The 27,006-nt window shown below is 39.8% G+C and overlaps 1 protein-coding gene across 3 annotated transcripts in view; it reads left to right on the top strand.

Annotated features, from left to right (window-relative positions):
- Positions 1–27,006, top strand: part of PLCE1 (phospholipase C epsilon 1) — a 115,890-nt gene that overhangs the window by 49,765 nt on the left and 39,119 nt on the right. For all 3 annotated transcript variants that reach the window (XM_053388703.1, XM_053388704.1, XM_053388705.1), the window contains 4 exons: positions 856–1,138; positions 12,495–12,811; positions 24,731–24,876; positions 26,721–26,979. In XM_053388703.1, the coding sequence (XP_053244678.1) occupies positions 856–1,138; positions 12,495–12,811; positions 24,731–24,876; positions 26,721–26,979 (1,005 nt within the window). The remainder of the gene's footprint in view (positions 1–855; positions 1,139–12,494; positions 12,812–24,730; positions 24,877–26,720; positions 26,980–27,006) is intronic.

Raw genomic sequence — 27,006 nt, 5'->3', positions numbered from 1 at the left:
AATTATCAGTTCTTGAAATATACCATAAATGATATTTTATATAAACTAGTATGTTGAAATGCACAAGTTGAAGGAATAGCACTCCTCTGTTGTGAAACCCTTCTATCGGAAGCAATTTAGGATTTTAGGTTTTGTTTTTTAAGCCTAGGGTTTTTGAGACACTAGGAGGAGTTCAGGCCTCTAGATTCAACAAGAGCATGGTGTGTCATTTTAGAGGCTACACCCTTAAAAACGCCCAGTGCCATTAAGTCCCATGACAGCTAGCTGTGTTCAAAAGGACAAAACAAGTGGCCATTCATTCAAGTCCCCAGAATCCTGTCGCTAAAATCATTTACCTGGCTTGTTACTTAGTCAATGTGAAGCCCTTCCTCAGATCCCTGCACAGGTTTCCTGTTCCCGCCTGCACTCTTCCAAACTCCTTGTTGCTACTTTCAGAAGTCTCCACAGTTCTGTCACATCCTGTTTTTCTGTTCTTACCTCTTGTAACCTCTACTCCTCCTACTCGACTCCTCTCAGCATCTCACAGGTATGTTCAGAGAGACTACTTCCTCAAACAACTCTATCTGTTCTCTCCTGATGTTTGTTTATGCTGGGATTTTTTCCTTCCGCCACCTCTCCCTTTCTTCAAATCCTCCTTTAAAACCCACTATTTGCTACAGAGAGACCACCTCAGTCTAATGTCTCTGCAACAATTCTTTTCATTTAATTTCATTTTCAGCCGTGATCAGATAACCTTTGATTCAAATAACGTTTTAGTGCAATGCATAAGATCAGCATTTTAATTTCTTCTTCTACCAAGTGTTCTTCTACCAAGTGCTAAATTAATTTCTCTCTCTCTCTTTTTGTGTTTCACAGATCTTCAGGTCAGTAAAAGGAACAGAAGACTCTTCAGAATATTTTTGCTACCCTTTGAGGGAACCACTAACACCTCAACACCATGCAGACTGGTGCTGCAGAGGCAACGGCCCTTGCGTAACACCATGTTTTCAAAGAGCTCCTGAATACCGTGCTACTTTACGAAGGACTTCCCTTTCCAATTTTATCACTGGTGCTCTACTAGAAGCAACCACGTCACTGGGAGCTAGAAGTGGTACTCTAAATATTTTAGGAGGATCAACTGGAAAGACCATGCTAAAAGGTAATTAAGGGAAGCTTAATCATCTTTGACAGTGTGGCAGTGGGGAGCTCCTACGGCCTCAAATTCTTCTCCAAATTGGAGATGATAAACTAATTGGACTGATTGTATGCTCTCCCCAAGTTCTAAGAATTCAAAATAACATTGTATATATTTAAATAATTCCATGTGAGTTAAATCAGTGGGTCAGATCCACACTTAGTCATGCTTAGAGTAATCCCATTGATTTCAGTGAGTCTACTCTTAAGCAGTAGATCCAAAGTTTTTATTTCGCTTACATGGGAGCCAAAGGCTTTCACATTCCAGAATTAAGATTGTATAATTCTCTGCTTACAAAGATTCTACTTTTTTGTAGTTTTATTTTATTTTAATTGGACACTTGAAGTGGGTTTTTTGGGGGGGGAGACAAGAAATGCTCAGAACACTAGCATAAGCATCGCATGCAAAGGCTGAGTTGACATAATCAGATAATGTCCATTGATTACCGTTTAGCAGGCAGCTTGATTTGGGTTTTTTGCTTTTGTGCTCTGCAGTCAGTTCCTTAATGACCCCAAACATATTGCACATGCATTAAGCTAAAAGTCCATGGGTGAACTATCCTGGTTTCTATATAGGGCATGTCATGCCATTGCATTGTTGAGTAGGTTAGAAGTGCGTAGGTGTACATCTAGAATTTCTTGCTTTTAAAGGATTGTAAAACACTTTAGATTATAATGTCAACACACCACTATATAAAGATACTGTGTTTCAAATATGCTTACATTAGGTGAAGTAGTGGGGTTAGAGCAGGCCTTAATGAGTTTGGAGTTAAAGAACAGAGCAGGTCATAACTGTTTTGGATACACTCAAAATATATTCCTGTCTCTGTATCAAATAGCGAAGATTGTTTATGTTCCTGAATGTTAACGGGTCTTTTGTCAAAAGATTTATAAAAACAGGGATCAAATAAATACATTTTCCATTTTTAGTGCATAGATTGTTAACAGGAAGCTGTGATGGATAAATATTGTTATATTTAAGTATCTCTGTTATAGATGGCTGAATGCATTGATGTACAAAATGACCTAGATATGCTTTGCTCTTTACTCTTTGTTTTGTGGAAGAAATATGTAGCTTACTAAGGCTTGAACTACAGATTACATGGCTAAGCTATGTATCCGTACCTTGACTGCGGCTTTTGCACTGCAAAGGAGGCAATCTGTGGGGAAAACTAGTGGGTGAATAATGCTTCTTACATTATTCCCCAATTTGCTACAGCTTCTCCATCCGCTCCTCCTGCACCTTCTCTCCCCCGCCCCCCTGCCATGATTTTGCAATAGAAACACAGGTCTAGAACCCTGGAAGTGCAAGAGAGGCAGGGGAATTGTTAAGCCATCCTTTCCTGCTGTTTATTGCACACAAATTGCCCCCCTTCTGACAGCAGATAAGCAGGATCTGGGCTCTGGCAACATGACTGTCATCTGTTTCTGAGCTTCTTTCTGCCCTTCCGTTTCACTTTCCACACTCAAATCTCCTCTCTTAATATTGGCTCTACAAATCAATGATTCTATGACCTCAAGAATCTATCATGCACTTGTGTAGCATATTAAAAATGGAAGATTTAACTTAATAAATATTTCTTATGTAGTGATATGCTTTTTTGCTGTTTCCTAACCCTATGATCAAAGGAGGTGATTATCTCTTTCTAGATATGGGGATAATCTGATAAGGAGGGAAATCAGGCTCCAAACTGCTGCACTCGGGCGCTGCATATCATTTATTTCAGTATTTTGGGGTGGCTGGCTTCAATCATCACTTTCTGTTACTTCCATTTTAATGGCTACTAATTCCTCATTTGTTTTCCAGCCATGCTCATAACTATTTCTGGTGTGCTCCTGAATGGAGGAACGGATATATGCACACAACTATTTGCATGAATGCCCTGTCAGTACTTAATTGGTGTAATAGAATCAACAAATTAGAAAGGGAATACCTACTAGTATGAATGGAAAAGACTGAAGTTGCTTCTTATATACAGATTCAAATATGTGCAGATGTGCACTCCTCTGGTCTAATTCCAAAGGGGGGTGAGAATGCATTAACAGTTAAATAATATCCTATGTGAACAAGCCCTAAAATTAATGATGTATTGTGTGAACCTCTGCAACTCTCCTTTATGAGACTTTGTTTATCTTCATATGTTTTTAAAGCTTTTTTTTCATAAACCAATAATGGAATACTTGATAAAATAACTCTGTACTCATGGAAACTAGCCGCCCTTTTTCAAACACAGAAATAACATTATGAATGCTGATTTAAACCAATTTACCAGTATGTATTAGATGTGAAATAATTATTTTGACTGAGGGTTGGATAAGCTGTGTCCAGTGGTGATCAGCCAGAGATGGTGGAAGCTGTAATTAAGCAACATATTGAGGTCTACAGGTTAGGACACCCCCAGGTTAAAAAAATTATATTACCTGCATGTTAAGATCAATTTAGTATTATTGATTACAAGGTGTGCAGTTCCAAGACATGCTCTGGAGCACAATCCTATACATGTTTACTCAGAAGTATGTCCCATTCAATTCAGTGACTTACTCCCAGGTAAGTTGATACTGTATAAGATTGCAGTCTAAGTCCCATTGATTTCCATGAGATGTCAGTGTTCTTATTTTGTGTGTGTGACTAAGACACTAATCTGACACACACTTACTTGGGAGTAGTCTCATTGTAGTCACTGGAGCGTGCTTCTGATTGGGCATGTATATTCAATCGTACTGTCAAACAGGTTTACAAATACTTTGACTTGGATTTCTTGTAGATTGGATTGCTCCTCTTAGTAGGAATGTCTACCTGTCCTTAAATGTAAAATACCTCCCGTTGGATTCTTAGCGTTTTAGTTTTTATCTGGGAAGTGAGTAACCTGACCTTTCCGCATGTCTTCTTTGTGGCTTAAACAAAGCATGCTAGTTGTGCATTTTGACAGTTCGTAGTTTCAGACTGAGCAGCTGTTCCTGACAGCTAGGACAAACAAGTGCAGTGTGTGATATTCTTCTGCTTTTGAAAGTATCGGTCCTTCTGGAATTTTAGAAGGAAATCAAAAGAGCAACTCTGTTTACTGGTAAGCTTAATATTCCTATGGCCTATATGCCGCTGACTTTTAAATTTAAAATAAAAAAAAATGTTTCTGAGATGGAGATAAGAGGAGGTTGTTTTTACTGTCATGTACTGTGACCTGGGTACAGGTTTCCTTTACTAACCATGGAAAGGAACACCTGACATATAGATACAGCATTTGCTTTTTCTTAGTTGCCTGTTAGCGAATTCATGGTTTTCTGATCACAGCCTTTATGCTTAAACAACAAGCAAACCTGTGACACTTGCACCTAATATAGGTAAACATTGAAATGCATGAGCCTAAACATTCCTCTACTAAACAAGTGTAATGTTGTTTAGCCATTTTCTACGGGTGTCGTTAACTCTCACTGGATGTTTCGTTCAGAAAATCGAGTTAACAGATAAAACATGTTCTCTCTGCTAACAAACAAATGTTATTTGGAATAATTTGCAAGTGTTTAATCCCAGGGGCTGACTTGTACAGTTGCAGTTGACTTCAAAACTAGGGAAGGGTGATTTTGTCAATTTCAGTTTCTCGTTTTTCTGATCTTAAGTTCAGTTCTCCGTGTTTCCATATCAATTTGCAAATTCTTTTTCTAAGAAGTTCTCATATAAATCCTTCACCATTTTAGCATGAATTTCTCCTAATATGCACATTTTTTCCTGTGCAGTTTTGCCCAGCATATACATTTGCAAGCAATTTTCTCTAATACAATGCATTTTATGCACACTTTACTTTGTATATGCATTTTGGTACATATTACTTGGTTGGAGAACAACATTGCAAAATTCAGTCTACATATTTCAGTCTACATATTGTTTCAGGAAGTGAGAATTGGATATATTTGCCTTAAGTATTAACTGAATCAAATTTCTCTCTATTTCACACTGCTACAATTCTTAGTGACACATTTCCACTCCCTTAATATCTTGCTTGTTGTGGTGTGGGCACAAATGTTAACATTTGTGAGTAATGCAAGCCTTAAGAATAATGGGTTTAGATATCACTTGAAGCATTCCTTCTGTTACAATCACTGCCCAGTTCAGATGTTTCCAGTCCTTCAAGTCATGTTTCAAGGTAGTCCATGGAGCCACGAATTCTCCCACATGCCGGATAATTTCTGTTTGGCTCTAACCATAATTTGCTCCATTTGGACATCATTGGTTATGTAAGCTGTGGAAGGGGGAAGGGAAGGAAAGCAGGAGTGAATGGGGGAATATCTGATCCTGCAGCATGGTCTTGAACATCCAAACCATGCCCTGGAGGATCAGGATCAAGATGACTGTATTGAGTCACTAAGCTCAATTACATAGCTGTTGTATTACAGAATTACTGGCACTGTCTTTGGGATTCCAGAAAGATGGCTAATAATAGCTGTCCGGTTTTAATACTTGAATGGCATGATATAATACTTATATAATATCACAAACAGATGTCATTGTGATAGGAGATCATAAAAGTTAGGCTAATTTTAATTGCCCTATGGTTTGTGATTAATTTTTCACATTTGTGTGCACAGGAAACGTCATCTTAAATGGGAAAGCTAAATGCTATTTATTATTTTCTTTTCACTAGTGCAATAATAACCTTAGTAGTAACCTACTTCCATTAGAAACATTTGAAAACATTTTATTGTATGTTTACTCTATTTAAACTTTGTGAATTGCCCTGATAATTTTATATTGGAAGGCAGTATAAAAATCTGATAAATAAAACAAAACTAAAGCATTTTGTTTTCCAGTAAAATAGTCCCCACATCATTTGAAATGCCAATATAATATTCCACTTTACTCAGTGGGGGCAAGCTCACATTGCACATTACGTTGCTTGTAACGGTGCCCCAACATTTTTCTTAAAGTAAAATAACATTATGAGAAGAGGATGCACAGGAGAAATGTGGTAGAGGAGTCTGTCCAAACCCACTGTTTCTCTGCTTCAAGTGCCGCATACAACAAGCATTTATTTACCCTTGCAGGATTCAGAATGAGTAGTAGTCAAATTTCTTCAGTATAAAAGTTTTGGTTCCCATTCAAGGAATAGACCTAAATCAGCTGTGAACAGATCCGAGGAAGCAGGAACAAAACAAGGAAGAACTCGTGGGCCCACAGCCATTTAAATGTGACTAAACCATGCCCCTCCCCCAGCCGGATTGGCTGGCTGCGAGGCATGGTGGGGGCCCAGGACTCCAGTGACGCAGGGGGCCTGGCCATGCCCCCCCTGTGAGCTCAGGAAGCGATTTCCACTCACAATCCTTCCCCTCTGGGAAGAGGAGAGGCTCTGTAAACAGAAGCCCTGCTGAATTAATAAAGAAGTTGTAACTCTCCCTTCCCACCCATTCTATTTTGTGGAACACCTTGGAAATGACAGAAAATCACCAACTATTGAAAATTACTTTTTCTTTTGGCACTGATGAAGTCAGTAAAATTAACAAAAGGAAGCTACACTGTTTGGTTTCTGTACAACAGCTTCTTAAAATACACCATGCACACGCAGAGCAGGCACATGTTTGTGGTTGTTCCAAATTGGTGCCATGACAAAGGAAATGGGGGGTGGAGAAGAGACAGCAGAGGTCAGTAGAAGAAGCTAGCAGAAATAGTTTTTTGGGAAGGGAGACTTCAATTCCTAAATTTGTTTTTGTGAATATGTTCAAAGACTTGAAGCAGGTAGAACACACCTTCATCTAGTTAGTTCTTTTTGAGTGACGTATATTGACCGGCTGTGGGACCAGATCTTGAATTCTAGCCCTGGTGAGCCCCTTGACTGATGTACTTTCCGCATCCTGTTAGGAGATGAACAAAAATTCAGGATATAAGGATGAAGTTGCTTGAGGGTGGGGTGTTCAGCTTTCTGCATCCTAGAGCCCCATAGAAACAGAGACACTGTTGAAACAGATACACTCTTGATTATTATTAACATTAATTTTTGGTGAGGTACCATATTTTTCGCTCTATAACACGCACCCGACCATAACACGCACATAGTTTTTAGAGGAGGAAAACAAGGGGGGAAAATATTCTAAACGAAACAGTGGATGTATGATTTTTGTGGTTCATGCTGTGGCCACAGACATGTCATCTGACGGTGAGTTTGGGGTAGCCCAATGCAAAAATCCTGAGGATCCATGTGGATCCACGCTTTGTAACCACGTTTTTGCACCACTGCGGCCCCAAGCAACAGTGGGTGCGTGATTTTTTTGGTGCAAGCTGTAGCCATGGACATGCTATGTGATCTGATGTGAATTTGGGGTGACCCAGTGCAAAAATCCTGAGGATCCATGTGGATCCCTGCTTTGTAACCAGGCTCTCTGTTCCTCTCTTCTCCCCACTCAATGGCTCTTCTCCCGCTTTGCTGTTTCAAAGCGAGCAAAGCAAGCCACGGAGGAGGGAAGGAAGGGGAACCATGGATCCTCTGCTCACGACTGCAGCAGATCCCCCCCCCCCCATCCATAGGCATTCGCTCCATAACATGCACAGACATTTCCCCTTACTTTCTAGGAGGAAAAAAGTGAGTGTTATGGAGCAAAAAATACGGTAAGTTGTTGCAGCACCTTTCAGAAACACCCTATAAATCAGAGTTGACTAATCTCCAGTTTAGGGGCCATAACCATAAGCCAATGCCAAGTGACCTTCAAAGAAAGTGCAAGATTGCCTTTCCAGCTTTGTATTATATCACTGAGTTTTCCCAAGATGTTTTGTTCATATAATAGGCACTATATCACATCATTTATAAAATGGGGTCACAAAACAATTTAGCAAAGCAATTTTCAACTCTGCAGGAAGAGCCTGACTTTTACCATTACTTGTTTTTTTAGAGTGTGATTGCTATTACCACACTGCTGTGCCTCATTATCTCTGACTGTTGTATTGAGCAATTTTTAAATAATTGAAAAATGTTAAATCTGGGTCACAATTCTACAAGCTTCATCTGCACTGCTTTGGTTTAAAATTAGAAGCAATTATGTCGAGAACATCTAGGTTAAAGTTATTATAGCAGGAAACAATGCTGAAACCAAAGTTCCGGTTAAATATACTAGCTTTCTGAAAATGCTATTACAATTTCTTGAATTGTCCAACTCTCATGATCTGAAACGTGTGACCAATGTACTTCACTAAATACAACGGTAACACATGGTGATGTGTTCAGGGTAAAAAGAAAAGAAAAAAACAACCATTGATGAACTAGATTTTTTAATGTAAAGATTGTAAGAAATAGCGAATTCCTCTGTTGATATATAGAGCAGCCTTTGCCAATCTGGCTGGTGTTCACCAGATGTTTTGGACTACAAGTCTCCATCAACGCCAGCCAGCAACTGGAGGCCACCAGCCAAGTTTATGAAGGCTAATGTATAGGAATAAGTAAAACCCTGATGTGCAGTCATTATTAGCGAACACAGACATGAAGTAGGAGGGGAAATGACAGAACAGAGATGCAGTATTGAGAACCTAGCTTACAAGAAAAAAGACAAGAAAAATGGAAAAAAATCTTGGCTCACACTCCCTTGTGTGTTTTTAAAAAATTCCCAGGCTTTCATACAGAGGGAAACTTATATAAATTACATACAAATTCTCCAGCCACAAAAATGACAAGAGAGCTGAACTAAAGAATGAGGGCAGCCAAAAAAAGGGTTTTTTTAATCCTCCATTGTGCCTTTTTTTGGGGGGGGGAGGGGGTAACTAGCAATTATAAGCCTGAGACACATTCATCCTATAGGATTTCTCAGATAACATGATAATGTGTAAGTTATGTGGATACTTTAAAAAGGCAAGGACATTAAACCATTGCTTTCTGACCGAGGGTTAGGCAAGCATGGACTAATTGCAACTTGCTGGCCGACTGATTCAGAACAGTCCAAGCGACAACTTATCTGAGGTAAATTTTCTTTGTTTTTAGATGGCATGATTAGACCTAATAGTTATGAGAGCAAATATCCCTCCCTCCCTATAAGTCCTCACTTGAGAGAAGTTATTTTATAGTGTATCAGACTGGAACAACCTGTTTGTCCCCAGTATGTCTATGGAGACTAACATTAAAAACAAGCAAAATCCTGGCTTTCTTAATACAAAACATCAGGCTGTTCTTGGCGAGATTACTTTCTTATGCATTTCATTCAGAATTAGTCTTTTTTAATCTTTGCACAGCCTGCAAAGCATAAGTATTTTTTTTAAAAAAATTGCAGTAGCATCTTGAAGAAACATAACTTTAAAGCATGAAAATGAAAGGTGGTGTACCCTCAGTTCTGCTGGCATGCCAGGACTTCCATGTCCTCTACTCCGGCAACTGTGGAACTGATTTGGAGGGCATGTTGTGGGTTGGAGGAGATGAGAGTCTGTAGCATGCACAGAAGTCCATTGCACCAGCAGAGCTGTAGCCCTGGGTTCCAGCAGCAAAGCTTGCTTTTCTCATATTTTCAACAGATTAATACAGTGTCTTGTTAATGATAAACATTGCAGATTGTGAGAAGTATAAAGGAAGATCTTACTGAAAGATTTAGGCAGACAAATCTGATGTAGCATAGAACATTTCAGGGAAGAATAGTGTTACAAGGCCATGAACCCATATCTTACAGGTATATCACTAGTATTAGGATCTTTACTGGACAGTTTTGTAAAATAGACTATATTGCAGTGAACCAAATTACCTTATTGGTGTTGCGGAATTCAGCAATGACCCAGAAAGGTCAATAGGAGTGTGCTTGGTTTGGAGAATTAACAAAAGTCACACAGTTTGTATAAGTTGAATGCTTATTTATAAAATTAGCTTAAAAGAAAAATGAAGGGCTTTGCAGCTTGACATGCAAATATAAAAGTATGTGATGCAAAAATTATGAGCAGCCTCAAGAGGCAAGTGAGATTTGAAAAATAAGAGAGGCAGAAAAAGTCATACTGGCTAAAGAGCACACAAATTGTAGCTAGCCTTTATCAAGACCAACCAAGATTTCACAAAGTTGGGAGCAAGATGTTGAGCAACAATGTAGAAAAAAGCTATGGATGATGTGGTTGCCAAAATGGAGTGCAGAATTAATTAGTTATGGAAATGTCATTAGATTAGCCCCTCTAGATACCCTAAATACAGGGGGTTTTTTGGGGGGGTATCATTTAAACATGATAATGGTTTCTCAGTGACTATGAGCATTTACCTTGAGCCCGTGGCACAAGTGGTGCCAGTTAGCTGTATGGGTACCACTTTGGTGAAGGACATTGGTTGCCTCCAATTTTGTTTTTCAACCAGAAATGTTCCTATTGTAAAAGCAAACACTAATCCTTTAAATGGAAGCGGCCATAATACAGATTACAAAGCATATTATAAAAGAAAAGCCTAGGGGAAACAAACTGGAGTTCTAGGTCTGTCTAGTGGTCTAGATGAGGGCAGAGGATTCTAGTCAAGTTCAGATGTGGCCTGACACCAATACTGTAGAGCCCTTTAGCTTGCTTCTGTGAGCTGCTGTGCAAGCTCTTGTCTAAACTTGCAACGAGACAGGCATATAACCACTTCCAATGTTATGATTTTCATCACAGGAATGAATTGAAGGTGCAGTCGTGTGAGGACAAGGAGTACCATTTGGAGACCAAGATAAAAGCTTTGTTTTCAAAGATCTTCAGAATTCTTTGGCCTGTTTGTTCTCAAACTGTAGAGTTTTGATTTTGTCCTCACAACGTGTGAGGTAAGAGAGGCAGAGAGAGAGAGTGATTTGCTCAGGAGGAAGGATTTCAATAGGTTTGTTACTGAGGAAGACTTTGGAACAAGCTAAACCTGTGCGAAAGGAATAGGCTGCACTTGAATTGAATGGAATTAGTTGAAAGCAAGCAGAAAAGGGAAAGTTAGGAGTGTTAAATCCACACCAGCCTGAAAGAGATCATTTTCAGAGACCCTCCTTTGGGTTGAGAAGGTAGAGATTCTTGCAATAATCAAACATGAATGTGAGTGAGCTGTGCTGCAGCTTGATTGCTTGTTTACCAGGCAAGCCAGTTAGCATACCTGTGCTAGTGACCTTGATCAACACTGATATTTTTTTTAAGTACTGGCAACATAAACGGTAGTACTCTTTTTGAACACAATACTTATTTGACAGTGATTTCCTATTTGGAGTTCCCATTAGATCAGATGTGCTGAGTTGTTTATTCCATTGAACTCTGTGTGATGATGGTAGCCATTAAAATTCATTGTTATGTTTCTTATTCTGTTTCCCTACCTATATTGCTTTCCATTGCATGATTCTGTGCCTCTGGGAGTGGGGGTATGTCTTATTGTAGTATGTTTCATGGTAGTAACTTTATAAGTACACAAGCAAATAAATTGTAAAAGGAAGAATGGTTGACTTAGCTTCTCAGAGCCACAGTCTCATACACTGCTGTACAAAATTTCTGTTAGTTTCACTATGCAGATTTACTAAGGAAAATTTCAGCCAGCTCAGTTCACCAAGCCTATTTTTTTGGTTGGGCACACAGAACCCTAGCTATTTACTTTGTGTTCTTCACTATGGTTTCCTGTTCACTTTGGAATAACTTTACTCACATTCCCCTATTATTGTGATGATGTCATATTGTGGTGTGTTTGTGAGCTTCCTTGACAAAGAAGTGGGGGAATCTTCACTTGGTGCTGCAGAGTGACTGAGTAAATATCAATTATTTTTGCCACTTGGGAGTTATCCTAGAGCAAAACAAATACAAAAAAAACCTTCCATTTCTGAAGCAGATACAATTATTTTACTGCCCATCTGAAAGTAAGTTCATATTGCTGTTGTAGACATTATAGTTGAACTTACTGTTTGACAGCCTTCATATATGACAGGCATAGGCAAACTCTGGCTCTCCAGATGTTTTGGGACTACAATTCCCATCATCCCTGACCACTGTCCTGTTAGCTAGGGATGATGGGAGTTGTAGTCCCAAAACATCTGGAGGGGCGGAGTTTGCCAATGCCTGATATATGAAATAGCTGGCAACAGCCATCAATTGGTGAGCTGCCATGATTGCTACATTAGCAGGTGATAAAGTGGTTCATCATCCATAGACTTCTGCTGTCTACTTGAAAGTGTAATTTGCCTGTGTTACAGGAAATTTTATGCAGCTGTGTTGGAGGACAATGATTTATAGATACTGAAAATGGAACTTCAGGTGCTATCCACTTGTAATAATGGAATATTTAAGTTGGGTTTTTAAAAACCCCACATAATATGTCATGCATTTATTGTGAAATTCTGGTTAATAGTGGAAGGAGGAAATTTACCTCTTTTAAAATTTTGCATTTGTTTATTTTTAGAACGACAATTGAGTTCATCTATGGCTGGATCAAATGCCCTTGCTTCCACTGTAGCTGGTGTCAGTAAAGAACTTGTAGAACTTCAGCACCTCATTCAGTTTCCAGAGGAGGTTGCTAGTATTCTGACTGAGCAGGAGCAGGATCTCTACAGAAAAGTACTGCCAATCGACTACCTCTGCTTCTTAACCAGAGATTTGGGGAATGCTGAATGCCAGAGCAAACTATCAACTCTTAAGGCTTCTATTTCCGCCACTCTTCTTTCTGCCCCGAATGAGGAACACAATGCTGTTGAAGATTTGGTGACAAGATTCAACGAGGTAGGGTGAGGATTTTGATTACATACGCACATGGTTGGTTTTCTTTTATCTTGTTTGTGGAGTGGGTAAAGGGTTCGTTTTTTCAGTATTTGAGAGGAACCTGGGCATAAGGCTTACTGATGGGGCCCTTAACCTTTGACAAGAACTGGCAGGTTTACTAGTTGGTGGTAGCAGATGGCAGCAGTGGCTGGGTTTAGCAGCGATTTAAATTTCCTACAACACTCCTAATGTATTGTGGCACTGAGGGTGCCATTTTGTTTTCCACAGTGCCCTACAGCAACACTATGTGATGGGCATTATGAGAAATTTAAATGTTGGCTAGATCTGGCTGAGTGCTGATCTAGAACTAGGGACCTGTCGTCTGCCTGAGCATGTTGGGTGCTGCCATCAGGGCCTAGTGGTTTTAATAAATTAGTTTATTTGGTTTCTTATAAACTCATGCTCTTGTGGAAAGCAGTCATGTTGCTTAATTCTCTGAACTGTTTTGTTGCAGGCTAAACATGATCTTCTTAGTGGTCTGCATGCAGCATTATGAAACGGGGGTATCTAGATTACATTAGCAGCTCACATGTATTTATCCATAATCCACAGAAAACTAATTAAGCACTTTCATATGCTGTGATTGTTCTTCAAGAAGCTGCGCTGTTTTTCTAAGTAGTTTTCTGGTGCAGCAAACCTTAGCCCAGTTTCTTTCTCAATTATTTTTCAAGGAGATGCTTAATTGCTTTGAGTGTGACAGAGGGCCTCCTGTACCACTGCAGTGGTATAACTTAACTGTGTTGAGCAGGTGTCATGAACTTACTCAGGATGGCATTCTGTTGCGACAGAGACTCTTTGCTTTGCTAAGTCAACAGTAGCGAGAGCCGCTGTTCTAAAGTTTTGTGAATAACAGATATCTTAATCATTGATTTGTTATTTGGTAGCCACTTTCCCCAGTTTTTTGGGGACGCAGGTGGCGCTGTGGGTAAAACCTCAGCGCCTAGGACTTGCCGATCGCATGGTCGGCGGTTTGAATCCCCGCGGCGGGGTGAGCTCCCGTCTTTCGGTCCCAGCTCCTGCCCACCTAGCAGTTCGAAAGCAGCCTTAAGTGCAAGTAGATAAATAGGTACCACTTTATAGCGGGAAGGTAAACGGCGTTTCCGTGTGCTGCTCTGGTGCCGGTTCGCCGGAGCAGCGTCGTCACGCTGGCCACGTGACCCGGAAGTGTCTGCGGACAGCGCTGGCTCCCGGCCTCTAGAGTGAGATGAGCGCACAACCCTAGAGTCTGTCAAGACTGGCCCATACGGGCAGGGGTACCTTTACCTTTTACCTTCCCCAGTTTTAATGAGAAAAGCTTAGAGTGAGAGCGAAGGAGAGTAAGAGATGAGGGGAGAACACAAAGCCCTTGAAGGATGATAACTCACCTTCAGATACTGCAGGAGTTTCTATCATTTGTATGTGTGAGTCATCTGCATTTCCAGCTGGCAATATTCTTTTGAATAGTGTCTAAAAGAGATACTTGCCATGGGAGACATGTTCAGTGTCCTTTTGTATGCATGACCTTTTTTTGCTGAGACATTTATGTTACTTCTCATCAGCCACAGCAGCTACTGTAACGTTCCATGAGAAGATTAAGCAAAGCAAAATAAGAAGGGGCAAAGCATCAAAACGACATTGGGAGGGAAATGAAATTTAATACTGTAGCAATAGCAACACTGTAGTAAAATGCCCAAAGTAGTTCTTTAAAGACTTTTGAGGGCACAAAAATACACCTTTCCTAGCAAGGCAACATTTTTCCTTATAAGGCAACATGTGGGAGAGATGTTGCTTTACTGGGAAATCCTGAAGAAAGTCTTTATTGAAATGCATTTGGCATCTTACTATTTGATTCAATTTCATATTTTTTCTGTATATTTTTGAGGCTTTGCCTCTTTTTTCTTCCTCTCCCCCTCCACCCCCTGCTTGTTCCTTCTGTTTTGTGATCTCCCCCATTTTTCTCTTGCGTTGTTTCCACAATCAAAGGCAATCTCATACCACTGTCTCCGGTTTGTTCAAAGGAGAACAACATTCCCGTTGCTCTAAATATCAGTTTGGAGATGATCCATTCATCACAAAAGCTACTCGGTCAATTATACGATGGGAACATGCTAAAACCATAAAATCAGAAACACTATAGATCTTTTCTTTGAAGTCTTTGTATTTATTTTTTATTTTATTTTTATTTTTGCTTTGGTAGCCCTGTACTCTGAAGTGAAAGCTACGTGCTAATGTGTTCAGAGTTCAGTAGAGCTTTGGGTACTATTCTGAAATAAGGCATTCCTTTTCTTCTTAACAACCTCTGATTCTTTTAAAATATGGGACACTTGCCAACTTGGAAGAAAGGTGGGATATAAATATATTAAATAGTAGTAGCAGTAGTAGTAGTAGCAGCAGCAGCAATGCTGTACAGTAGTACCTCGAGTTAAGTACTTAATTTGTTCCGGAGGTCTGTTCTTAACCTGAAGCACCACTTTAGCTAATGGGGCCTGCTGCGCTGCTGCTGCACAATTTCTGTTCCCATCCTGAAGCAAAGTTCTCAACCTGAGGAAATATTTCTGGGTTAGCGGAGTCTGTAACCTGAAGCGTATGTAACCCGAGGTACCACTGTATATATATTGGCAAATGTTGACTTGAAAACTCCACCGCTTTTAACAGTTCATAGGGGCGTAGAAATTTGATTTCAAAGGTTCTGCTATATTAAGGCCTTTGTTTTCACATATTACTTTTAAGATAAGGTATTTTTCATAGGAAAAAAAGGAAGGCGCCTTATACAAGGTCAGACCATTTATCTCAGTATTATTTAGACTGTGTACTGAATAGCAGCTGCTCTCGAAGACTGGGAAAATTGTTGGTCCTACTTGGAGAGGCCAGCAATTGAACCATCAACCTTCTGCAAGAAAAGCAGGTGCTCTGTCACTGAGCTATGGTCCTTTCTTACTGAGGTATGGACCTCCGCTATATGGTTTGCAATATCTAAGGGTTGTCCATTCATATAGTGAAACTTCCCCTCTGTCTCCTCTCCTCAGGCATCTGGATCCTCTGGATCAGATTTGGGGGTGTTGTGAGAGACATGTTGAGGGGGAGAGGAGGCAAAGTTCTGTTGCTCAGACAGACGTTATTCCGCTCACGCAATGACTTAGTTGGATTCAACCCTAGGAACCCTGGAAATGCTACTCATTTGTTGCTTCACACAATACTTACCTAAGGCAAGGGTAGGACTCGAACCAATGGCTTCAAGTTACAAGAAAGGACATTCTGACTAAACATATGGGGGGGAAATCTGACAGTAAGAGCTGTTTGACAATGGAACGGTCTCCTTCAGGAATTTGTGTGCTCTCCTTCCTTGGAGGTTTTCAAGCAGTGTTTAGATGGCCGTCTGTCATGGATGCTTTCGCTGAGATTCTAAGCTTATTGCATTGAGACTTCAGTTAATGCAGTAGAAATTGGGAACTTTTTATTTCTGTTTATATACTAGATAGTGAAATGTACTTTTGCTAAATGTAATTTACAATTTTGGGGGAAATTTGATATATCAATTCTTTACATTATTTACAATATTAGCTGCATGTTCAATATGTTTGTCATACATACTCCATTAGCAACAGGGATTTTCTGCCCATCGCTGTTTATCTATTTGAAAGAAAATTCCTACAGAAAGAGTCATGCTTTGGTTGGCGAAAACCAGTAACTGCTTGCTGACTTCTGGCATTGCCTGCAAAAATAATTCACTATATTTATATTGTGGGAGCCAGAATGAATTTTTAGATGACAGACTCTTGATACTTAATGGGAGACAACTATTTCATACCATTGTCCTTTTTTTCCACTGCGCAATTATTGCATGCAAATGGCATATCATGTAACACTGCTTTTTCGTAAATTTTTGATAAATGCTAGAGCTAATTGATATTACTTAATAGTTTTTGCTTCCTGACAAAGGCATTTCATGTTTGATGTAGTTACCCATTCATTTCAGAGGGCTGTCCCTTGGGGTAGAATTTTTAACCAAATTAGTCAGTATAATGCTCTAAACATCAATTATGGCTGACCAAGAAATTCAGAAAGAAAATACTGCATGGCATTTTTTTATATCCTGTGCAGCTGTCTTACAAATTGTGTGCTTTTGTACAGAAAAAAGGATAACTGGTTGTCTCCAGGAGCAAATGGCATACATTTCTTTCCAGTTTTTACTGATAGCTTCATATATTTAACTACTAGGAACCTGAAGGCTAACCATTCAGTCAGTACATGTTACCAATTTTAGACTAGTTTAAATACATTTTAGCTCTCAGCTGAGGTTCAATGCTGTTCAGCAGCACTGTAAAAATTATACTTTTTGTGTTGGCCTTCCATTATTCCATGTAGTCCTCAGTTGAGAATTGGTTTATAATGTTTTAGCTCTCCCCACATCAATTTAGTGAAAAATCGGTGCTTTTTCTCTTAGCAGATTGTAAATTCAATTCTGTCCTTATTTGAATTACCAAGAAAACGGGGGGAAACATGCATTAAAAATGCTAAGAATTAAAGAAAAACCTTCCTTTTTCTTGTAATTTGAACATGTTGGTTTGGGTCCTATTCTTTGAAACAGTAGAAAACAAATTTGGACCATCACCTATATACCGTGTTTTTCGCTCTATAAGACGCACCAGACCATAAGACGTACCTAGTTTTTGGAGGAGGAAAACAAGAAAAAAAATATTCTGAATCCCAGAAGCCAGAACAGCAAGAGGGATCTGGCTTCTGGGATAGCCTCTTGCTGTTCTGGCTTATGGGATAGCCGCGCGCAGCCTCTCCCGGGCAGCGGGAGGAAGGCTCCCCCAAGAGCCGCGCTCCCTTTAAAGAGCGCGCAGAGCGTGTGTGCGGCTCTTGGGGGCTTTTCCCCTAGGAGGGAGAAGGGCAGCCCTTTTCCCTCCTTGGGGAAAAGCCCCCTTGCTCCACACAGCTCTTTAAAGGGAGTGCTGAGCAGCACCTCCCGCCTGGATTCTCTCCATAAGACGCACACACATTTCCCCTTACTTTTTTAGAGCAAAAAACATGGTAATCCCTTTTCAAATATTTGAAGGTGGCTTTCATATCACCTCTTAATCATCTCTTCTCCAGGCTAAGCATACACAACTCCTTCAACCATTTCCCACCCCCCAATCTTTGTTGTTTTCCATCTGGGTATGTTCCATAGGTTGCGGTTCTGCACCCCCTTAACTGGGAATTAGACCCAGTCAGCTCAATGGGACTTACTTCTGAGTAGACTGGTATAGAATTGCCACTTTAGTCTTTTAACAGAAAATAGAGATGTATTAAAACTATCATTGTGCTTCAGCAGTGGGTGGAATGTAAATAAATATTTCTCTCTGCTAGTTCAGGATTTTTAGAATGCCTAGCTGGCTTTGCAGAAACCTTTTGAAAAGATTATGTTTGTACAAGTATCAAACTGTTTCCAGTCCTTCTTTGGAACAGTACATTTAAAGTGGTGTATAATCATATTAAAATGGCCAAGGTTCTTTGTTAGGATATTCCTTTCCTCCCGAGCAAATTAGCCAGTCAATCTTATTCTAGTACAGGGACAATTACAGTACTTACAAAAATCCATGTATCAAACTGTTGTAATATTCCTAGTTAGTGTTTGTACTGGATACGTGTCCTAGATAATCTTGGCAAAATAATCTTCATTCACTACAGCATTGTATGAAACTCATAATATGTAGCAACAGCATGAAAGCATTACCTAGGGTTGTATGAGGAAACTGCAGGAGAGCCGTAATAAGGAATAGTCAAATCCATTAGGGAATATTCAGGCAAGGACTAAAAGCGATGGTGCAGGATATTTCCAAGCAATAGATGGCTGTGTTCATGGTTCACCAATGACAGGAGCGGAGAATCTTTTTACACCCAAATGCTGTGTTGCCTTTCACTATTTTCCCCCCTGCCCATAGCTTTTGTAGTGCTCATATACCCAGGAATGTCCTATATAATTTTATATGTAGAAACATTGCCTCTGTTTGAGCATGAGATGTGTCATTAGGGCAGAATTGGGTAACCTTTTTTGGCCCAAAGGCTAGATTCTGGCTGTATTAATCCCTCTCAAGGACATGTTCCAGCTTGGGGGGGGGGGAGTGTGGGAGCAAAGCAGGACTAGTGAGGGAGGTGGCCTGGGGAGACTTCAGAGGGCTAGATGGGGAAGGCAGGCAAGCTGCGCTTGGGCCCTAGGCTTGAGGTCCCATCTCTGACCTATGGCCAAAATCATGCAGAGAGTATTCATTGTAGCACTGAAGTAAATGTTCCATCAGTGCAAAGATTTCTCCTGTGTGTCTCCTAGATCTGGTCTGCAGTTTCTCCCAGTCCTCCAGAGCAGATCTGGGGACAATGCAGAGGGAGAAGAGGGAGAAATCCCCCTGCACTACCAATAATTATTGCACTAGCCCAAAAGATTAGCTAAATACCGCCCTATAAGTCAGAATCCTCAGGTTTTATCTCTTGAACCACATTTATTTCTACTTGTAATAGGTTTTTTGTTTTTGTCTAGGACATGTTGCTTCACTTTTCAAAGGCTTTGTTTGCATTCCAGTCCAGTTTTATATTTATTTGTTTATACTGTAAGGTTTAGAAATATATGTACTTTTTGCTGTACTAGTCTCTGCGGGTCCCTAATCTCATCCACAGTTTACAGCTATATTTCTCTGTCTTCATGGCTGTGTAAAGAATTTTTCCTCCTACTTGTGCCAGATCTTTTCTCAGATTAAAAAAAAGTTTTCTTTTACTGATGTGTCTACTCAGTTCACAAACAGCAGCTTTAAAATTCTGTCTAGTAATTGAAAAAAACAATTACTTGTTCCAATATGCTCATAATTATATTCATAATTAATTAGAAACAAATGCATAATTTTAGAGCACTCAAGTTATTTCACTGTAATCCTTCCAAGCAAGTTTCCTGCCTAAGATATAAATTAAAAGATGTAACACTTTGATCCACTAGATAACATCATTGGGCTTAATGTGACTTTATAAAAGCTGTTATAGCTTTAGCTTGGGGTTTGACTGCACGTTTGCCATTGCTCTGTAAAAGCTTGGCTTTACTAATGTGCATGCAGTTGTTGTTATGCTTGTTCAAGTCTGTCCAGCTTATTATTTTCACCCCCTAAACTGTTGTAGCATGTTATTGACCAAAGAAATAAGGAGGGAACTGGTCTCAGCAGCTGTTCTGCAAACACTGTATGGCCTGTTGTTGGCTTGTCACTTAGTGTCCTCAGCACTGGTTACAACTATATTCCTTTGTTGATTCTTTGTAAATTATTAAGTGTATTTGGACAAGGTGATATGCAGAGCAATGGTCAAGCTTCTCCAGAGCAAAGTGGCCAAGGGCAGATAACTCTGTCTTGGCCTTACTTGCCTCACAGCGCCTTTATAGGGTGACAAAATCTAACGTGCCCATCAGGGCAGCCCAGGACATTTTGCAGCTTCAAGCAAAACAGAGAATGCTGCCTGCCCCAGCTCTGCTGCACAGACGGGCATGGAGGCAGCCACAGAGGCAGGCAGGCATGGCAATGGCTCTGGTGCCCCCCACCTTGTAGAACACATTTAGTGGAAAGGCAGAGTAACCTAGAACCATCTGTGAAAGCTGTCTTGTGCTTAGTGAAAAGTTTAAAGGGGGCTCTGTGAATACAGTGGATCCTCTGGATACGAATTAAATTCGTTCCGGGGGTCCGTACTTAACCTGCAAAGTCTGTAACTGGACTTCTGTGCACGTGCGCGGTGCGATAGAGCGCTTCTGCGCATGTGTGCGTGGCGAAACCTGGAAGTATACACTTCCGGGTTTGCCGCGTTCGCAACCCAAAAGTTACATATCCAGAGTGGTACGTAACTTGAGGGTTCACTGTAGTTCCAGTTAGGGTTGTGCATTTTTTCCTCATATGAGGAAAAATGTGAAAAAAGACTATCAGTGTTTCTCCCATGAGCATGTTAGTTCTGGATTAGAGGGGAGAGCTGAAATGGCTTTCCCCCACTTGTTCCACCGAAATAAGTCTGTCTGTCACCTGAGGGACACTGTTGGCTACAACCCAAGCTCTTTTATAATAATCACAAGTATTTAAAATGTTTTGAGGGGGAGATTCTGTAGTCTTACAATTCATTCTTTTTATTTTATTTTTGTCTAATGGGGATGCTCCTCCAAATGCACCTCTGAATATTGCCTACTGCTTTAGATGTGAAAGTATGAAACATTTGTATTGCCAAGCTGTTTACAGGTTAAATAGTTAAGCAGTAGCACTTCTAAAGAAATCTGAAACCCTTTTTATAGTTCCATATTCTCTTTTGTGCTTGAGGCTTTCCAAGCTTCTGTTTACATTACCAGGACAACTGGCCAAAGCTATGCTGTGCTTAGTGTAGAGTTTAAAGGAGGCTCTATGAATAATTCCAACTAGAGCTATGTATGTGCGATGGGTAAATGTGATCTAGTTCCAGGTTATGCAATTATCCATCTTACTTTGTTCACTTACAACAAGTGTAATATAATAAGTAAACAGTCTGAAAGGTCTATTAATTTCCTGATTCACTTATCAACCAGTTTGCTTGTCTTGTTTTTCCTTTGTGGGTTATTCATAGGGCATATGCATAACAGCACAGTCCTATGCCAATCTGCACAGAAGTAAATCTTACTGTGTCCAATGGAGCTTGCTCCTCTGAAAATGAACATAGGATAGCAGCCTATGTATGATTTATTTACTTGAGATTCTGAAAGCATAGTAGTTAGTTGGGTGATTCGCTAGCCTTGCAGATGTCCCTTTTTTTGTTCTGAAATGTTTTATCTGTTTGAGACAAAGAGAACTTTGCAGCTTACATCCTCAGCAGTGTTGTGCACAGCTGAAACTGTGAATAAGATAACATGTTTTTGGATTTTCCCAAAGCATTTAATGGACTAGCATAAGAGAAATTGTTTATTAGCCATTAGCATTTTCCTTTGTATGTTAAGATTAAGGGCCAGATACATATCTCAAAAATAAAAATAAGGGCATGCTAGCAACACCCCTATACTCAAATGTTATTGCCTAACCTTCACCTCCAAACCATTTGCCTGAAGGACACAACCACAAGTTTGAGTACATACATAATGCTAAGCCTAACCTTGGCTTTCCCCTGGCTAGCATGACAGTAGCAGGAGCAAAGGAGAGACACTGCAACATGATCTTTGTTTTGGAAACTTGCACATTTTCTCCTCCTTGCTCACCCACTGCTTGACTTTGTGCTACATGTGAACTGTCTCATTATGCTCTACTCAAGGCTCTGCTGTGTATATGTTGCGTTCATTTTGTTCTCGACTTCCACCGATTTAAAAACCAAGGAAGTGCTGGCTCATTTACGTAAATATATTATAAAATATAATGGTGCAATAGTATTTTATCAGTGCTTAAAGTATAGTTCAGCATTGGCATTGATAAGATGGCTATAGTGCTGGGCAGAGCAATCTTTACCCAGGGAGCAGAAAGGTGGAGCAGTAGGACAATCACGGCCTCCAAAGCCTAGCTGGCTTGCATCAGCCAGGAGAGGAAGTGAGGAAGCTTATTTCTTGATGCAAAGACTGGTACAACTCAGGGACTCGATGAATAGAGATCTGGGGGGCTTTAGACTTCCTGCACCTCCATCACATGTGGAAAAACAATTATCCGCATCATGGCATATCCAACATTTTTTGCATCCCCTCTCATTTATCATTTTATTATTCAGTGAGTTCCATTGCCACAGTACTGCCATTTTTATGCAGTTATCCTTGTAACTCATTGCTACTGGAAAATTTGAACCCTTTTAAGAATTCTGATAGCTGCTTTGAAATTGTCACTGTGCCATTGATTTTTATGGTGATATTTTGAATTAGGGTTTGAATGAACTGTGGATTGCTTTTATTGTTGGCCTCTTTGCATCCCCCCCCCCGGAAAAATTATATTATTTTAAAGAAATAATTAAAGTTGTGGGGTTGCCTATGCTGGATTAAATTGAAGCTCTGAGTAAAAGCAGATAAAATTGCCTCTCTCTTGGACTTTGCTGTACAGTATTTGATTTGCTGTTCTATCAGTCAGCAATCAGATGTTCAGGAGATGTTATCTAAATTACAGTAAAATTATATACTGTATAATCCATCTGTTTTTTGTAGATCATTTTAAATTAGTTCAACACATTCTTGTGGTTGACTTTACAAGGTTTGTGTCTTTAAATTTAGCTGTCAGTAGAAGATGAAATAGTTTTCTGTCTTTGAAGGGAAATGCGTTTTTATCTGTTATGTGAAGCTCTCATCACTGAAGATATCCCTGCAAACATAAATTACAAATCCTTCAGGACTCAAGAAGGAAACTAAATGTAGAAAAAAATCACATTTTTATCTCATGTTGATAAGTGTTTACACAATGGGGGGAAAACAAACCCTAGGGAATTTCGTTGTAAAATAGTCCAGTTGGTTTGAATTAGATTTCCATGTGAAATATAGCTTTTACTTACTTACTTTTTTTTTCTTTAATAAAAGTTGTGGGAAAGTAAATGGAATGTTTTCTGAGTGATAAATAGTAGCCATCTATATGTGATCAGGGTTTGAACACACAAAAATCTATATATGAAGATGATTGTTCTCACTGAGCCTCATGAAATATGAGAATTGCAAGTACAGTACAGTCACAGTGGGAAAATGGGATTCTAGATCAAACTGAAGCTGGGGTTGGTAGGCATATTACACACTCCTCGCGCGGGCCAAAATGAGGGTGCACAATGGATTGGACATGAGTGTGGGTTGGAACAGATGACAGATTTATTGACTACAGTGCAGTCAGTGAGGTTGGTATGGCACTGGAGCAAGGATGTGTTTGCCCAATAAGGCTTCCGATATGACGTTCAATACACCATCCTAGCACACCCGCTGGGGAATTCTGTGGGAGTTAATGAGCATAATGGACCCAGCGCAGCAGAGATCAATGTAAGTGGAACCCCACTGTCAACCAGAGGTGAGTGGCACCATGCCTGGTCACCTGAGCTCAGGCCAGGAGCTGGTGCAGCCTCTCAAAACCCCAGTGCCATACCTGCCTAATTTGTGACAGGTAAAGAGGTTAAATAAATGCTACCAACTGAGAAAAAGGCAAAAGCCTCTTGACCCCAGGGCCAACTGTGATGGAAATTAAAATTTCTTCCTGACTCTACAGTTGTACCTTGGACCCTGGATGCCTTGCGACTCAAACGTTTTGGCTCCCGAACGCCACAAAGCCAGAAGTGAGTGTTCCGGTTTGTGAACGTTCTTTGGAACCTGAATGTTCGACATGGCTTCCTTGGCTTCCGATTGGCTGCAGGAGCTTCCTGCAGCCAATCGGAAGCTGTGCTTTGGTTTCCGAACGTTTTGGAAGTCGAATGGATTTCCGGAACAGATTCCATTCAACCTCTGAGGTACCACTGTAGTATAAAAGGAGGGAGGGGTGGGAAATATGGCCATGGGAGAAGGAGGCTGTACTGGCAGGTGACCTGGCATTTTAAGGCGTCTGATGCCACACTCCCTTCTCAAAGATGCCACAGGGCCATGTGAGATTGCAAGGCCCTGCAAGATCTCAGGGAAGATCTGCCCTTCTCTTCACTATTTAGAAGCACCAAATCATGTGCAATATCTGGAGGATACCATGTTGGCTCTGCCTGATGTGGACTTAAAGTGATTTACTTCTGCAGGAGTTTAGTTTCATCCTGCCCTTGTTTACTCTAAAGAAAGTCCTATTGATTTGAGAGGTACTTCCAAGTAAGTTTGCTTAGTCATGCAGCCCTTTCAAGTCAGTTGCTTGAAAACTGAGATAACTTATTTAATAGGTTTTGTGAGTATAAAGAATAGGATACAAATATGAGTGATTTGTTTTTTTGTATTGTATTGTATTTTTTAATATTTTTTTTAAGGTGAGCTCTTGGGTGACATGGCTGATTCTGACTGCTGGGTCTATGGAGGAAAAGCGAGAAGTCTTCTCCTATGTGGTACACGTGGCAAAATGCTGCTGGAACATGGGCAACTACAACGCTGTCATGGAGTTCTTGGCAGGCCTAAGGTACTTGCAGCTCATTCTTCAAATGATGGAGACTCATCATAGATTAAACTACAGCTTCTGTTACTTGCAGCTGTCCTTTTAAAAAAATAAACAGTGGACTACACGCCATCAGTCACACTGCTAAATAGTGTTCTGTTGCTAAGTTGCTTCGTTTATCTTGTTCAGGGAGTTTATGACGGGCTGTTTTGGGAAAATTCACTAAGATGGATGACGGAGGTTAAAATTGGTGAAAGACAGGTCTTTTCTCACAATTCTCCAGAGACCACATCATTTATCTTTCTAAACAATAAACATGGAAATTTAAAAATAAAATAAAACACCAGCTTTCTAAGAGCATAGATAACAGAAAAAGGCATTCTAGAGATTAAAAGGAAGACCACAAAACTTTTGATAGAAATTGTTTCTTACCCAACTCAAAAATGTTAAAAACCCTTCTTACTCCATTTTTCATTAACATTTTATTGATGTTATTGAAAATCAAAAGAATATAAATACAAAGCAAGAATTAAAGGTAATGATAAGTCTCTTCCCTAGCGTCCTGGAAATGCCAACTGCTTATTGCACTGTGGCCACTGTGAGAACAGGGTGCTGGGTTAGATTAGCCAGGGGTCAGCAAACTTTTTCAGCAGGGGGCCGGTCCACTGTCCCTCAGACCTTGTGGGGGGCTGGACTATATTTTTTTTGGGGGGGGGATGAACGAATTCCTATGCCCCACAAATAACCCAGAGATGCATTTTAAATAAAAGGGCACATTCTACTCATGTAAAACTACGCTGATTCCCGGACCGTCAGCTGGCCGGATTTAGAAGGCGATTGGGCTGGATCCGGCCCCCGGACCTTAGTTTGCCTACCCATGGATTAACCTTTGGCCTGATCAAACAAGCTCTTATTATGTTCTTATGAATAAATTGTTAAACTATAGCAAAAAAGGCCTGTGTGTGTGTGTGTGTGTGTGTGTGTGTGTGTGTGTAAAGAAACTGTGCAAGTAACCAAGGCTTTACTTGGATTTTTCAGTACAGCCACAGTTCTTGCAGCCAACGGGGCAAGCCACTGCTCTGCTTTCAAAGGAGCTTGTCTCACTGACAATTTAAAAGACCCATCATGCAAAATCAGTGATACTTTTTATTATTAACTACATTGCATAGCATTTGATAATCTCAAATCCTTTTTTAAAAAAATAATATTTATTAGAGTTTTGAAGGTTACAAAAAGAAAAAGTATAAACACCATATTAAACAAAAACAAAACATCACATCACAATAAGAAAAAAAGAAAGAAAAAGAAAAAGAAGAAAACAGAAAAATAAAATCCAATAAAAAAAAACACACAGTGAATCTTCCCATAACTTATCTTTCATTTGCTTATTTCCTTGACCTCCTCACACCTCCCTTTTTTGTATTCTAGTTCGATTAACTATTTCAGCAAATCCTTTCCATCTTTTCCAATTTTTGTCCTGTAATTTATCTTAATATAATGTAACTTTACTTTCCCTCCTTTCACCAATTAACAGTCTGTTTTTTCCTGATCCTAAATAACATTTCTGCTAAAACCACCTAACTTCATTCCAACATCCTTCTAACATTCATTAATTGATGATCTCAAATCCTGTGGTTACAAGAGGTGTGTAGCTTTTTTATACAAATTATCCCAGTTAGGAATTTTAAAGGAACCCTGCTTTTTTATCCATTTTTGCATACATAAGTAGCATAAGTAGATGTGAGTTTCATTTTTCAAAAAAGAGCAACAGTGTAAATGAACTGTGAACGAAAGCTTTTTAGCACGCAGCAGTCTGATTTGAATTAATAAACTTCAGAATATGATTTGCTTGCTTTTTTCTCAAATAGGTCAAGAAAAGTTTTAAAAATGTGGCAATTCATGGACCAGTCTGATATTGAAACAATGAGAAGTTTGAAAGATGCAATGGCACAACACGAATCGTCATCCGAATATAGAAAAGTTGTCAACAGAGCTCTGAATATTCCAGGCTGTAAAGTCGTTCCTTTCTGTGGTGTATTTTTAAAAGAACTCTGTGAAGTTTTGGATGGGACTGCAAGCCTCATCAGACTTTGTCCTCAGTATAACTCTCAGGATGAAACACTGGAGGTAAACTAATATGAGAGAGCATTAATT

The sequence above is a fragment of the Podarcis raffonei genome, chromosome 5, assembly GCF_027172205.1.
Source record: "Podarcis raffonei isolate rPodRaf1 chromosome 5, rPodRaf1.pri, whole genome shotgun sequence".
Taxonomy (NCBI): Eukaryota; Metazoa; Chordata; class Lepidosauria; order Squamata; family Lacertidae; genus Podarcis; species Podarcis raffonei.
The sequence above is the reverse complement of the archived record's forward strand: the minus strand, read 5'-3'. Positions and strand labels throughout refer to the sequence as shown.